Source organism: Neomonachus schauinslandi, chromosome 1, assembly GCF_002201575.2.
Source record: "Neomonachus schauinslandi chromosome 1, ASM220157v2, whole genome shotgun sequence".
Classification (NCBI taxonomy): domain Eukaryota; kingdom Metazoa; phylum Chordata; class Mammalia; order Carnivora; family Phocidae; genus Neomonachus; species Neomonachus schauinslandi.
In genome coordinates, this window is record NC_058403.1 from 64,326,951 (window position 1) to 64,340,340 (window position 13,390).

Sequence of the window (13,390 nt, forward strand, 5' to 3'; positions counted from 1 at the left end):
AGCTTTATTCAGTACTTCATTTGTTAATAACTTACTACAGTCAGGTAGGCAACATTTCTCTTATAACGTCATTTTCCGGGGCACCTGGGTGGCTCTGTCTTTAAGCGTCTGCCTTCCGCTGGGATCATGATCCCAGGGTCCTGGGATCGAGCCCTGCATCGGGCTCCCTGCTCCGTGGGAAGCCTGCTTCTCCCTCTCCCACTCCCCCTGCTTGTGTTTCCTCTCTCGTTGTGTCTCTCTCTGTCAAATAAATAAATAAAATCTTAAAAAAAAATCATTCTCCTATTAAACATTATTTCGTGCCTATGAAAAACACGCCGCTACTTCCGCTGTACCAATCTAATGTAGTAACGTACAGAAAAGCTTATGCTTTTTCTTGGTTCGGGCACTGTGTTTTGCAAAGCACTTTGGCACCTATTTATTTTCTTACTTAATCTTCACTAAAGGTTTGGTAGGTGGACAGAATAGGGGTCATTATCCAGAATGAGCAAGAGGAAACTCAGAGACGTTAAATGACTTGTCTAAAGTCACACACCTTGGAGGGACTCACACTGAAACAGGATTCTAGCTACAGCCAGTCCCATTTCCTGTGTCTGCCAGTCTCACACAGCTCAACTTCACAAAATAAAGCTCTGCTATGTCCCTAGAAATATGTAAGGCTGCTAGGAAGAAGCAACAAGCAATAGATTGTGGGTAGCTAAAAGTAGGAAGCGGGGTGGGGGCGAAAGGTTAAGGAAAGCACACTGTGCATGCGCAGATCGCTATTCGGGGGCCCAGGACGGTGAGGAAGGTTGAGGAAAGAAGCGGACCTCCTGGGCAAATTCTTATTGCCTACCTTCCGCTAACGCGCAAGCGCACTTCCTCAGGATGAAGGCCAGAAGAAGGGGGGAGGGGGGGGGGCGGGCCTCGGAGTCGCGCAGGCGCAGTTGTGTCCCGGATTGCCAAGATGTCGTTCCCCAAGTACGAGCCGTCGCGTCTGGCTACCCTACCCTCTACCCTCGACCCAGCCGAATACAACGTATCTCCGGAAGCCCGGAAGGCGGAAGCCGAGCGGTTGGCCATAAGATCCCGGCTTAAACGGGAGTATCTGCTTCAGTACAACGACCCCAGCCGCCAAGGGCTCATCGTGAGTCGTGGGCCGGCCGGGCGGGAATCGAGGGCCTGAGTCCGGGCGGTCCCCCATCCCCGGCCGGGCAGCCAGACCGGCCAAGGGAGGCCACGCAGAGGGGCGGCCACCGTTCCCGATCAGTATTTTAGACTTTGGCCCTCTTCCAGGCCGAGAGAACAGGCCCACCCACTAGCCCTTTGACCTTGGGCGGAGAGGTTGGTGGTCAAGAGGACGGTTCTGAATTCACACCGGGCTGGGTTTGAGTCCCGGCTTGATCACTTCCCACCTGGGTAATCTTGAGAAAGTGACTCAACTCTGCTGGTTATCCCCGATTTTCCTGTCTGAAAAACGGGGTTAATACATGTTAGGATTAAATGAGATAAGGCACAGGACTGGCCAACACAGTGCCTGGGCTGTAATGAGTGTTCAGAAAACGTGATGTGTGTGTCATTTTTTTAAAAAGCAGTTTTCCACCTTTCAGTTCACAGTTCATAGCAATATTGCTCTCTCCTGATGGGAATATAATGATGTTTTTCAGTTTATATCTTTTGAATACCCCAGAACTCTGCAGCTAGTTGAAACTTTGGTCTTTGAAGTCAGAAGCCAAGGCAGAACATAATGGCAAACTAGATGACCTTAACCCCTCTAAACGTTAGTTTTCTGATCTTAAATGGGAAAGGTAGTACATTCTTTATAGAATCATTGTAAGGTTAAATGAGATAGTTTGTATAACATTGCAGGCACTTAACATATAACCAGTAGATTGATTGCTATTATTATTTAGTGAGTGGGCTTTTCAATAATTTTCTGTACAAAAGCTGTTTAAATATGATATCAAATATGATATTAAAAACAAAGCAACCAAAACTTGCTCCAGCAGTTGCATTGGTGTTCTGTAGGACTTTTTGGAAGTTATGAGAATTGAAGGAAGTTTACATTGTGCAGGCACTATCTAAACCCTTTCTGAATATTATTATTCAAATGTCACAAGTATTCAAAGAGTTAGGCCCTGTTATTATCCCCATTTTACAGATGAGAAAACAATATGGGAAGGACAAATAGGTCATAGAGTGATACTCCTTTAGCAAGTGATAGAGCAGAATTTAAACCTTGAACTGTGTAACCCAAAACATCTGCCTAACCAGTTGGCTTGATGTCAGAACCTTGTTTACTTGAGAAGAAGGTGTGGAGGGAGACATTTGTTATTTACATACACAGGGTTTGATGTGCCAGATGGCTGAAGTTTAAACTCCGGATTTTCTCTTTTCTAGTTCTGTGCCCTAGGACAGTTTCAATTTTGTCATGTAAGAGACAGTAATACCTGCCTCATTGGTGGTTCTGTTAATTAAATGAGTGCTTGGCACTTAATCATTTAATGATCAATACATGGAAATTCTTTGCTTAATCTTTACCAATGATTGATTCAGTGAATAAGTAATTGCTTTTATAGGCCCCGCCCTGTTTTAGATGCTGAGGTGACTATAGATTCCTGTCCTTGCAGAGCTTTCTTTCCAGTGGGGCGGACAAGTAATAAACAGGTTAAAAAACTAAATTGTTTAGCATGTTAGTGGCAAGGGATAAGAAAAATAAAGCAAGGAAGGGATAAGGGATATGTGTTATACAGTAGGAACTGAAATTTTAGATAGCCCTAGGGAAGGCCTTCCTTGGAAGGTGACATGAAGGAAGTAAGGTGAGGGAGCTAGCCACACAGCTCTCTGGGAAAGTAGCATTTTAGGTATAGGGAACAGCAGATGTAGGGGTCCTTAGGCAGAAGTGTGCCTGGTGAGTTGCAAAAATACTGAAGCGACCATTATGACTAAAGTGGAGAAATTTAGAGCAAAGTGGGAAGAGATGAGGTCAGAAAAGTACCTGGAACTAGATCACACCAAGCTTTGTAAATCATAAGGACTTTTACTGAGTAGGTATTCTGCCCTACATTTTAACATCTCTCTGGTTGCTTAGTTGAAAATACACTATGAAGGAGAGCAAGGAGACTAGGAGGCTTTTGAGGTAATCTATCAGGATTTTGGCAGTGCAGTGGAGATGGTTAAGTGGTGAGTTCTGAGTATATATTGAAAGTAAAGCCAGCCAGATTTGCTAGCAGATTGGATGTGAGGTGTAAGAGAGAGAAGGGTCAAGGATGATTCCAAGGTTTTTTGACCTAAGTGATCAGAAGAATGAAGTTGCTTTTTACCAAGATGGAGAAGAATGTGAGAAGAGCAGGGAGTGGAATATTAGGAAATCAGTTTGAGATACATCACATTTGACATTCTTGTTAGACAACATGACAGTGTTGAGCAGGTAGTTGGACATTATGTCTGGAGTTCAGGGTAGAGGTCTGGGAAGGTATAATTTTGGGAGTCATCGGCCTATAGATGGGATATTTAAAACCATGTGACTGGAGGAGATAGATCATCAAGAGAATGAATGTAGATAGAGAAGACCAGTGAAGTCTAAGCTCCAATATTAAGAGATTGGAGAGATACGGAAGAAGAGAGCAAAAGAGACCAAGAGGGAATGACCATAGAGTTAGGAGGAAAACCAGGCAGGTGTGTGCCCTGAAAGCCAAAAGAAGAAACAGTTTCAAGGAGTGTTCACCATGGCAGATCCTGCTGATGGTTCTTTGGACATGGAGTGGTGTCCAAGAAGGAGAACTGTCTCCCATGGAGTGTGTTTTGGAACCTCTCTTAACAGCAGTACAGGTTCAATGAACTGTGGCCATGGGGCTGTTGATATTTTTATGAAATGAAATGTCTGTTTCTGGAAGACCGATCTGACAGATAAATATGTAGAGAGGTGACTGGTAGATTGAGAATTCTGTCCTGGGAGAATTCAAATACGTTAATAGCAGAAGGGATAGATAAAGAATAGATGTGTTTATCCTTTTAGGTATTGAACTCAAACATCCCCTTAAACCTATTACATCTTGTGTCTTCACCTTTACTGTTTTCTGCAAACAGTTTGGTTTAAAATGGATCTGTGAAAGATCCAGTTTAATTGTTTTAATCCTATCCATCATGACTTCTTGGTGGTGTATAGGACCTTGAATGTTCTCCTTTGGTATTAAAGTTTTAAAGCTGATTTCATCTGCTTATTTTTATTTTATTTTATTTTATTTTATTTTAAAGATTTTATTTATTTATTTATTTGAGAGAGAGAATGAGAGAGAGAGTGAGAGAGAGAGCACATGAGAGGGGGAGGGTCAGAGGGAGAAGCAGACTTCCTGCCGAGCAGGGAGCCTGATGCGGGACTCGATCCCGGGACTCCAGGATCATGACCTGAGCCGAAGGCAGTCGCTTAACCAACTGAGCCACCCAGGCGCCCCTCATCTGCTTATTTTTAATCTGCGTATCAGTTAATTAGAGCAAATAATTTTATAAAATCATTTGGGGATTTAGCTAATTAAATTTAATTATGTGTTTGGGGCAGATTTGCTGTCTTACATAGTTGTTCTAGTATAAATATATTAAAATGGACAATATTTTTTCTTAACCAAGACAGTCTGATTATTTTTCTTTAACAACAACCTTGTCCTCACTACAAATTATTTTAATAGTGTAAAATGTAATAATTTTGCTTATAAAAAAATATCAGCCAAGTCAGCTTAAAAATGTTAAAGTTCAGAGTTGGCCTACTTTACTCTTCACCTTCCTGCAATTTATTTGAAGCCTGGAAAGATAGAGCAGGGTCGGGGGGTAGCATTAGAAAAGGTCCTGGAAACAAAGTACAAAGCATGATAGAGCCTATGAAATCTGTTCTCATTGGGAATACTGTGGTTTAGTTGGTCGTAATTCAAGAAAGACAATGAAACTACAAAACAATCCCGAAAAGAAAAAAAAATTATCAAAGAGAAAAAGTGGCTTCTCTGGTGGATTAAAAAGAATAGGTTTCTTAACTCTTAAGTAAATAGAAAGCTGAAGGGTGATACAAGAATCTTTTAAATTCTGAAGGACTTGAACAGGATAGGATCATCAGAGAGTTACTCAACAAATACTAGAAATGAAAGATCTTCCCTGAAGCAATAGTCAGGGTGTACCCTCAACTGTGGTGGAGCACAAAAGGCATCTCCTCTGCTCCCCTACAAAAGTTTTGATGAGATTGTTTCAATGTGGTCCTGCTTAAGTTCCTATAACTTTCTGTTTTCCTGAATTTTAGGAAGATCCTGCCTTGATTCGTTGGACCTATGCAAGATCAGCAAACATCTATCCCAATTTCAGACCCACTCCCAAGACCTCGCTCTTAGGAGCTCTGTTTGGAATTGGGCCCCTCTTCTTCTGGTTTTATGTTTTCAAAACTGACAGAGTAAGTACCTGATGTGTAGTTTCTATGTGATAGGTTCCCCTGTGCTGGACGCAGGTCTTTCTCTTGGCATTTGCTACCAGTGCTCCTCCACCTTGGTCCTCCACTCTTCCTTCAGTTTCTCTCTCCTTTTATCTTTATTCCTTTCCAGCAGGAGTTAAAACAGAAAGTTTCAATTACATGTTTGGTTTTATTGCTTTATCGTTTCAACTCATATTGAAATATACTTGCTAAAAATCACAATAGTCTCTGAGTCTTTCAAATTTAATTTAATGGCCGCTCTAGAATTTAATAAGTTGGTCAGTTTAAATTTCTAAGGCTTGAACTTAGACTGAAAGAGTTTTCCTGTGTGTTTTAGGTGATGTAAAGGAATTGTGCTGTGAATATTAAGCAAGAGACTACAGAAGTAACTTTAAAAAGTTAACACTCAGGGCTCTTGGGTGGCTCAGTCGGTTGGGTGTTGGACTCTGGATTTTGGCTCGGATCATGAACTCAGGGTTGTGAGATTGAGTCCCACATCTGGCTCCACGCTGGGCCGGAGCCTGCTTAAGATTCTCTCCCTCTTCCTCTGCCCCTCCCCTGCGTGCGTGTGCATTCTCTCTCTCAAAAAAAAATACAGAAGTTAAACTTTCCTATTTTGATTTGCCTTTCGATACTATCTTTGCAAACCTTTATATTTAGTTTTCTTAGTTCATTATTTTTAAAAAGATGTTTATTTGGGTTAAGTATTAGCAGAATACATAAATCATTTGGTGTGTTCCCTGTTTATATGAATTCTAGTTATGTTGGTCACATTTTGTGGATTAATATTAAAACTTTGTAATATGCTAACAGTAGGAAAGCAAAAGCAGCCTGTGGTGGGAATCTGCCATCAGAGGCCATATGGTCACAGAGAAACCCAGTTTATCTTTGACACTAGGCCACCCTGGTACTAGACCCCCAGCAGGCCTTGTGTTGCCCATCTAGACTGGAGCGCACTCATCTAGCTTCTGTATTTTGATTGTCTGATAAATTACCTGCTTAACAAAAAGATAGGCCACACTTAATCCAGAAGGTGTTTGCATTTTGCTTTTGACATACACTTTTTAGTGGGGTAATATAATTCTTCCAACATGTGCATAAGATGTTTTTAAAAAGGAGTGTTTTCTCATTGTCCCTTATTTCTTCAGACTGCTGCTTCCTCACATGTACGCTTTAGGCTTTAGACAACGGGGGATTGGAATTAGGTTTGGAGTATTTTAGTCCTGTTTTTCAGATTGTACCATGGGTTATGCCAAAATACATTGTGTTTTCCAGTACCTTTTTTGTTCGTATATTTTGCAAAATGGTCACCACAGTAAATCTTAGTTAACATCTGTTAACATCGTTACAAAAGACAGTCTTTTTTCTTGTAATGAGAACTTAAGATTAATTCTCCTAGCAACATTCAGATATTCCATACGGTGTTATTAACTGTAGTCACCATGTTTACATTACATCCCCATGACTTACTTATTTTATATTTGGAAATTTGTACCTTTTGACCCCCTTCACCCATTTTGCCCCCCACCTACCCCCTGCCTGTGTCAGCTACCAGTCTGTTCTCTTTATCTATAAGATTGTACTTACGAAATGGCAAGATTTCATTCCTTTTTTTTTTTTTTTTAAATGGCTGAATAGTGTTCCATTGTATACATATACCATGTCTTTATCCACTCATCCATTGATGGACACAGGTTTTTCTGTATCTTGGCTATTGTAAATAATGTTGCAATGAACACAGGTCAGAAATGTGTTGTTTCTAATGAAGCTTTTTTTTGTTTTTTGTTTTGTTTTGTTTTGTTTGTTTCTTGTTTTTTCTATCTGCAGGATAGGAAAGAAAAACTTATCCAGGAAGGAAAATTGGATCGAACATTGAACATTTCATATTAAGTCTGGCAATGATAACTCTATATATTATTGTTTAAATAAAGCTTCTATTAATCATTAAATACTTTCTCTTTCTTAATATTACCTTGATTCAACAAACATTTGCTGGATAATACAATGTAAGAGTTCACAGTTTCATGAAGAAACAGATTCACGTTCATTCATTTAGTCATTAAACAAATAAGCGTCTACTATGAGCCAGGTACTGTGCTCTGTGCCCAGAATACAGCAGTCAATAAAACAAACTTAGGCCCTGTACTTAAGGAGTACACACTCTGACAACTGTTTATTCAGTGATTGTTATTTGAGAGCTCATATCTAGTACTACTTAATACCTAAACTTTTGTCTGGCTCCAGCCCCAGTGGAAAATGCAACAGAACAGTAACAACAGTGTGGTAAAAAATAGAATAGGGATTCAGGAAAGTGATGGAGAAGCAATTCTGTCTAGGGAGATGGCATTGATCTAGGCTCTGAAGATCACAGGGCTAACAGGGCAAAATGGAAGCATGAGAAGGCAAGGTGTGTTGGGTATGGTGAGATATGGGGCCACTGTGGGGTGAGAAGACAGAAGAGGCCACATTGAACGGAAGTAAAATGGTTTAGCACATGGGCTTTGGAGGTTAAATTGGAATCAGAATCCTAGCTCAAGCTTAACAGTTGGAATACAAGGTCTCCTGTTTCCCCATCTCTGCCCACTTCCTCATAAGGTCATGAAGATGAATATGAGATACCAGTATTGCTCAATAAGATAAAGCTACGTGCTCTATGGTTCAGTCTTGAAACAGTAGGAGGAGTAAGGTACTATAGGGAGAACATGCTCTTTAGGGCTGATTTACGTTATTACGTTGATTTTAACTTTCAGAGCATACTCACAAGTATTCTCTGGTTCTTGTATGAGTCTGGGATACCCTGAAACTCAGAGCCTGAGAGACAAGCTTGTGTGCAGGTAGTTTATATTAGGGAGTGATCTGAAAGAACAAGTGGCAGACTGGTAAGAGTGGAACAGGGCTAGAGGGACAGCCCACAAGTGTGTGCCATTGGCCTGTTGCCTCAGAGTAGCTGGCTCAATTCCACTAGGGACCTTCTGAGGAGCCCTGTGGAGTGTACACATAATACTCCCTGCAGACAAGGAAAAAACAAGTATCCACTAGCTTCTCCCCCAGTTGGTCACGAGTTGTCTCACGCAGTTAATTCTCTTTCACTTCAGGTATGGGCGAGCCTCAGAATGGCTGAGGGTTCTTACGGGCTTCTCACATGGAAGGGGAAGAAAGCTGAGGGCAGAAAGGAAGTGATGTGCTGTACAGCTGAGGTGGCATATTGTCAGGTCACACCTGCAGGAGCTCAGAGCTGCAGCAGCAATTGGAGTAAAAAGATTGGCCAAGAGGAAGTGATACAGGCACAAGAGGTAGACGATTTCCTCATCCACTCCATGTTCTGCTTGGATCTGTGCACACGTTAATCTGCAACGTCATTCGGGGAGGTGACTAGGTACAATCTCAGTATAGGAGGGTTAGTGGAACAAGCTTCAGCCCCACACTGTTGAAACTGGTCTGAAGCTGTAACAGATTGATCATTTCGCCCCATCATGCTTTCTAGGTTTTCCTTCCTTGGCCATCACTTTAGAAGGTCTAGAATGCTTGCCTGATGGAGTCACCAGGCCGGAACCTTTATCTTCAAGGCCGGAACCCTAGTTACTCTTGTATAATTAGGCCTTTGTTGCAGCAATTGCCTATTTACATTCATCACCGGACATGGAAGCACCAAGAAGCAAAAGTGACTCCCCTGGGCTCCAGATATATCCCTTTAGGCCCCCATTCTGTAGCAGCAACCCTAGCTCCTTGTAATGAAGGTCATTTAGTGCTGCTAATATGGAAACTTTTTTTTTTTTGGTCTACTGTTTGCCAGGCATAAGAAGCCCAAAATGACCAGGAGGTAATCACAGCTTCAGATTAAAGTGAAATCCTCTGACACTGTGATTTATAATAAGAAATATATATTTAGTCTTTGTCCTTGTTTCTGGCGCAGAGCTCCTAAAACCCTCAGGATTTCCTAAGTGATAAGATAGAGGTGTCTTTTGTTATGTTACTGAGCTAAGTTTTGGACCACACTTAAGCCGGGGCTGGTTGCCAAGAGAACCAATTGTGATTAGAGGTTGGAACTGTTAGTCCCACTCCCTGACCTTGCATTTGTATCCCTGCTCTCCCACTGCTTACTGGTGAAGTAACCTGGAACGTATTTAAGTTCTCTGTGACTCAGTTTTCTTATCTTTAAAATACATATACTAGTAATACATTGTTATTAAATTCATTGTTTCATGAGTTACTACTTACAAAGTATTTAGTATTTAGGATAGTTCTATTCTTAACTTTTTGAGGAATCTTCATACTGTTTTCCACAAGTGGTTGTACCAGTTTGCCTACCTACCAACAGTGCACAAGAGTTCCTTTTTCTCCACATCCTCACCAATACCTGTTGTTTCTTGTGTTTTTGATTTTCTCCATTTAGACAGGTGTGAGGTGATATCTCATTGTACTTTTGATTTGCATTTCCCTGATGATGAGTGATGTTGAGCATCTTTTCATGTGTCTGTTGGCCATCTGGGTGTCTTCTTTGGAAAAATTTCTGTTCATGTCTTCTGTTTTTAAATTGGATTATTTGGTTTTTGGGGTTGAGTTGTATAAGTTCTTTATATACTTTGGATACTAACCCTTTATCAGATATGTCATTTGTAAATATCTTCTCCCATTCCATAGGTTGCCTTTTAGTTTTGTTGATTGTAAAACATTTTTGTTAACATTGAGAATTTATTGAGCAATATGTTCTTAAGAGTTTAATCAATTTCTAAAGATTTTTTTATTACCACAAACAGTGCCCCAAATCACACCAGAAGTGGTCTGGTGAGAATACCAATTACCCCTCATCTGAGTGCTTGATGTTACCATGTGTCTGACCGTTACTGCGGGCCCTGAGCACTGGACCTATATTGGTATTGCTGTCTCTGTTGGCCCAAAAGCTCAAGCTTATTACAACCAAACCACAGAGAGAGTTCCTCGAGGTCCCCATATCTTCCCATCACTTGCTCCTGAGTTCAGGAGCATCTGATTGGCTGTGCCTGACTTCTATCTGCAGGGAAGGCTGAAAAAGCAAGCATATGGCATGTTCAGCTCTAAAGTATGAGGCAGATAAGGAATTCCCAAACATAAGAAAGTGGTTCAAATGTTGAGCATCCAAAAATGACAAGGAACCAGAATGAGATCTTAAGGCCCTTATCACAATTAAGGAGTTTAGACTTCATCTGATGGCAATGGGAGCCACTGAAGGTATTAGGCAGGAATAACCTGATGGGATCTGCATTCCTGGAAGATCATTCTGGATCCTGGAGGAGGATCTCAGGGCAAGAAAGGCTAGAGGATGACCAGTAATCAGGCTGTTGTAAGACTTCAGGCTAGAAATGATTTTCAATTTTGAGACAGCCCTCTACGCAGAACAAAGCAGTCCCTGCTAATCCTAGGGCGACTCATTTGGATGTGAACGTGTCGAAAGCTTTATGAAAGTCTAAGTATATTATCTCTATTAGTTCTCCTTTTATGCACATGCATGAGGAGCCAGTCTTCTTAATAATTCCTTATCCGTGTATGACATCCCTTCCCCTCTCTGGGACAATATTGCTTCTGTAACAGACTGGTTTGTTTAAGTACTATGTCTTTTCACCCTTTATTATGGATCCTGCCTGGAGAAAAAGATGACATTCATGCTTGGTTCAAAATCCCATTGGATTCATTCCCTGATTTATTTTCCATTTTATTTTTTCTCATTCTTGGTAGCACTTGCCACAGACTTCTTATAACTTTGGGGGAGATACAGAGTACTGGTTATTTCTCCATTCTTCAGGATCATTAATGGAGTATTTGAAAAGATTAGAGATCTGTATGAGAAACTATCATGATCAAATATGCATGATTTAAAAATATGGACAGCACCTTAAAATTAGCTCTAAATATATTCAAAGACTGAATTTCAAAGTTTCTGCTGCTGCTTTCTACCATTTTGTGAACACACAGAATTTTATCATGTTTCTAGTAGAGCATCTGTGTGTACCTCTGATTGTAATGCTTCCACTTGTTTCCCCGCTGGCTGCCTTGTTTACTGCCATTTCCCTAGCTGAGATAGAGACCCCTTCTCTTGATACTGTGACCTGGAGGGACATTGAACTAAGTCATCCACCTGGAGACCCTTCAGCATCCCAAGAAAGTGCAGTGTGCATCGATCTCATCGCCAAGCTTCAGGATTTAAAAGATTAAAGTCAAGCTGAAAGTCTGACATCTGATCTCTGAACGTTGCTGGCAAAACATCTGAGATTTCTGCAGCAAACTTACCATTAGAATTCAAGTTCTTTTCCTCCATAATCACAAGGAGTATCACCTGATCAGTTTTGAGTCAATTCTTTACTTATATCACCAATTGCATTTAAATCATTCCTCGCTTATTTAATAATTAGGCTCTAAAAATATTGGGGGTGGGAGTGGGGAAAGGAGGGAACTGGCTGAGCCTGCTCCAGAAATCAATTTAGGAAGGACCCAGGGGAAAAAAAAAAAAAAGGAAGGACTCAGGGGTTGCAATCTGATATGAAATTGTTGTGAGTAGGAGGACAAGGTGTAGACTCTTGAAACTGCATTTGCACAGTTAAGCACATTTTTTTTCTACTTACGTTATGTTTCATAATTAAAAACATGAAGTTTGCTAGAGAAGGTTTTATTTATGCTTTATATAGGATGGAGACAGCATCAAAGAGTTACTACTTTTTATATGAAGTGGCTTGGGTGAGATGGAGATAAGGGTGGTCGATTACCCTGAAGCCATCTATTAGAGGCTGGATAGACAGCTTCTCCTCCAAAATCATGCTCTGCAGAAGGGGGTGCCCAGAAGTGTTTGGTCCTATCAGGGTATTTGGGAGGAAACACCAATGTAGTCTGCAAGGGGAGTGAGCTGCTGTTGGTCTGCAGGTACTGAAGATTGAATTCTAGGACACTGGCTGTCAGGTCTCCTGCATTGATCAAACACTTACTGAGCCCCGGCTGTGTACTAAGCACTGAGGATACTTATATGAAAAAGACATAGCTCCTTCTTGGAAGAATGCACATTGGAGAAAAACAATTATAGCAGCCAGCACTTAATTAAACTTTTACTTGTATTCTAGGCACTAAACTAAAGTAAGGGCTTTACACATCTTACAACATACCTTAAAAATCCCCATTAGGCAGGCACCTGGGTGGCTCAGTTGGTTAAGCGACTGCCTTCGGCTCAGGTCATGATCCTGGAGTCCCGGGATCGAGTCCCACATCGGGCTCCCTGCTCGGCAGGGGGTCTGCTTCTCCCTCTGCCCTCTTCCCTCTCGTGCTCTATGTCTCTCATTCTCTCCCTCTCAAATAAATAAATAAAATCTTTAAAAAAAAAAATCCCCATTAGGCAAAGGAGATTTAGGGAGGTTAAATAATTTGCTTGAGTCCTCAGCTAATAACAGCTGAGTCGGAACTTAAATCTGGGCAGGCTGACTCCAGAGGGCACATCTTTAACCATTCTTTCAATGGGTTGAAGACTGATGCTGTGTGGAGTTGGGTACTGGGAAAGAGTGGGAGGGTCTGGAGGGTTTAAGAGGTGGTACTTTCTAGAGTAGGGCCTGCCACTTGCACTTTTAGATTTTCTAGCACATTCATGGGTATACAGGATTTTAGAGCCAGAAAAATCTTTAAAGATCTGCCAGTCTCACAGCCTAATTCTATAGGAAAGGTTTGGGGAGGAGAAATGACTTGTCCTATTCTTCAAGAAGCCCTGCTAATTTGCGGATTAGGAGTCTAGGTTTTGATTAAGAACAATGGCTCTGATTGTCCATGTCACCTGTTTGTGATTAAAAATGAGACTTGGGATAATTGAGACAATTGCTCACCAACCTCCTTACCTCATATATACAGAAGACTCAAAAAGCCATTTTAATAAGGATGTATTTGGAGAAATCAGGCAGATGTTTGGAGCATTTCCTGTGTAAAGCAAGAATTCACAGATTTGTCTCTTGGGGC

At 41.2% G+C, this 13,390-nt stretch overlaps 1 protein-coding gene across 1 annotated transcript; it reads left to right on the top strand.

Annotated features, from left to right (window-relative positions):
• The first annotated feature begins 919 nt into the window (after window positions 1-919).
• NDUFB4 (NADH:ubiquinone oxidoreductase subunit B4) lies at window positions 920-7,371 on the top strand. Its single transcript, XM_021692558.1, has 3 exons — window positions 920-1,126; window positions 5,264-5,410; window positions 7,256-7,371. Exons 1-3 carry the CDS (start codon window positions 947-949, stop codon window positions 7,316-7,318), a joined length of 390 nt encoding a protein of 129 aa, XP_021548233.1. The 5' UTR covers window positions 920-946; the 3' UTR covers window positions 7,319-7,371.
• The last annotated feature ends 6,019 nt before the right edge of the window (window positions 7,372-13,390 follow it).

Coding starts and splice junctions, on each gene's coding strand:
- NDUFB4 (XM_021692558.1), top strand. CDS start 947: ATGTCGTTCCCCAAGTACGAGCCGTCGCGTCTGGCTACCCTACCCTCT. Junction 1,127..5,263: donor CCAGCCGCCAAGGGCTCATC/GTGAGTCGTGGG, acceptor CCTGAATTTTAG/GAAGATCCTGCCTTGATTCG. Junction 5,411..7,255: donor ATGTTTTCAAAACTGACAGA/GTAAGTACCTGA, acceptor TTCTATCTGCAG/GATAGGAAAGAAAAACTTAT.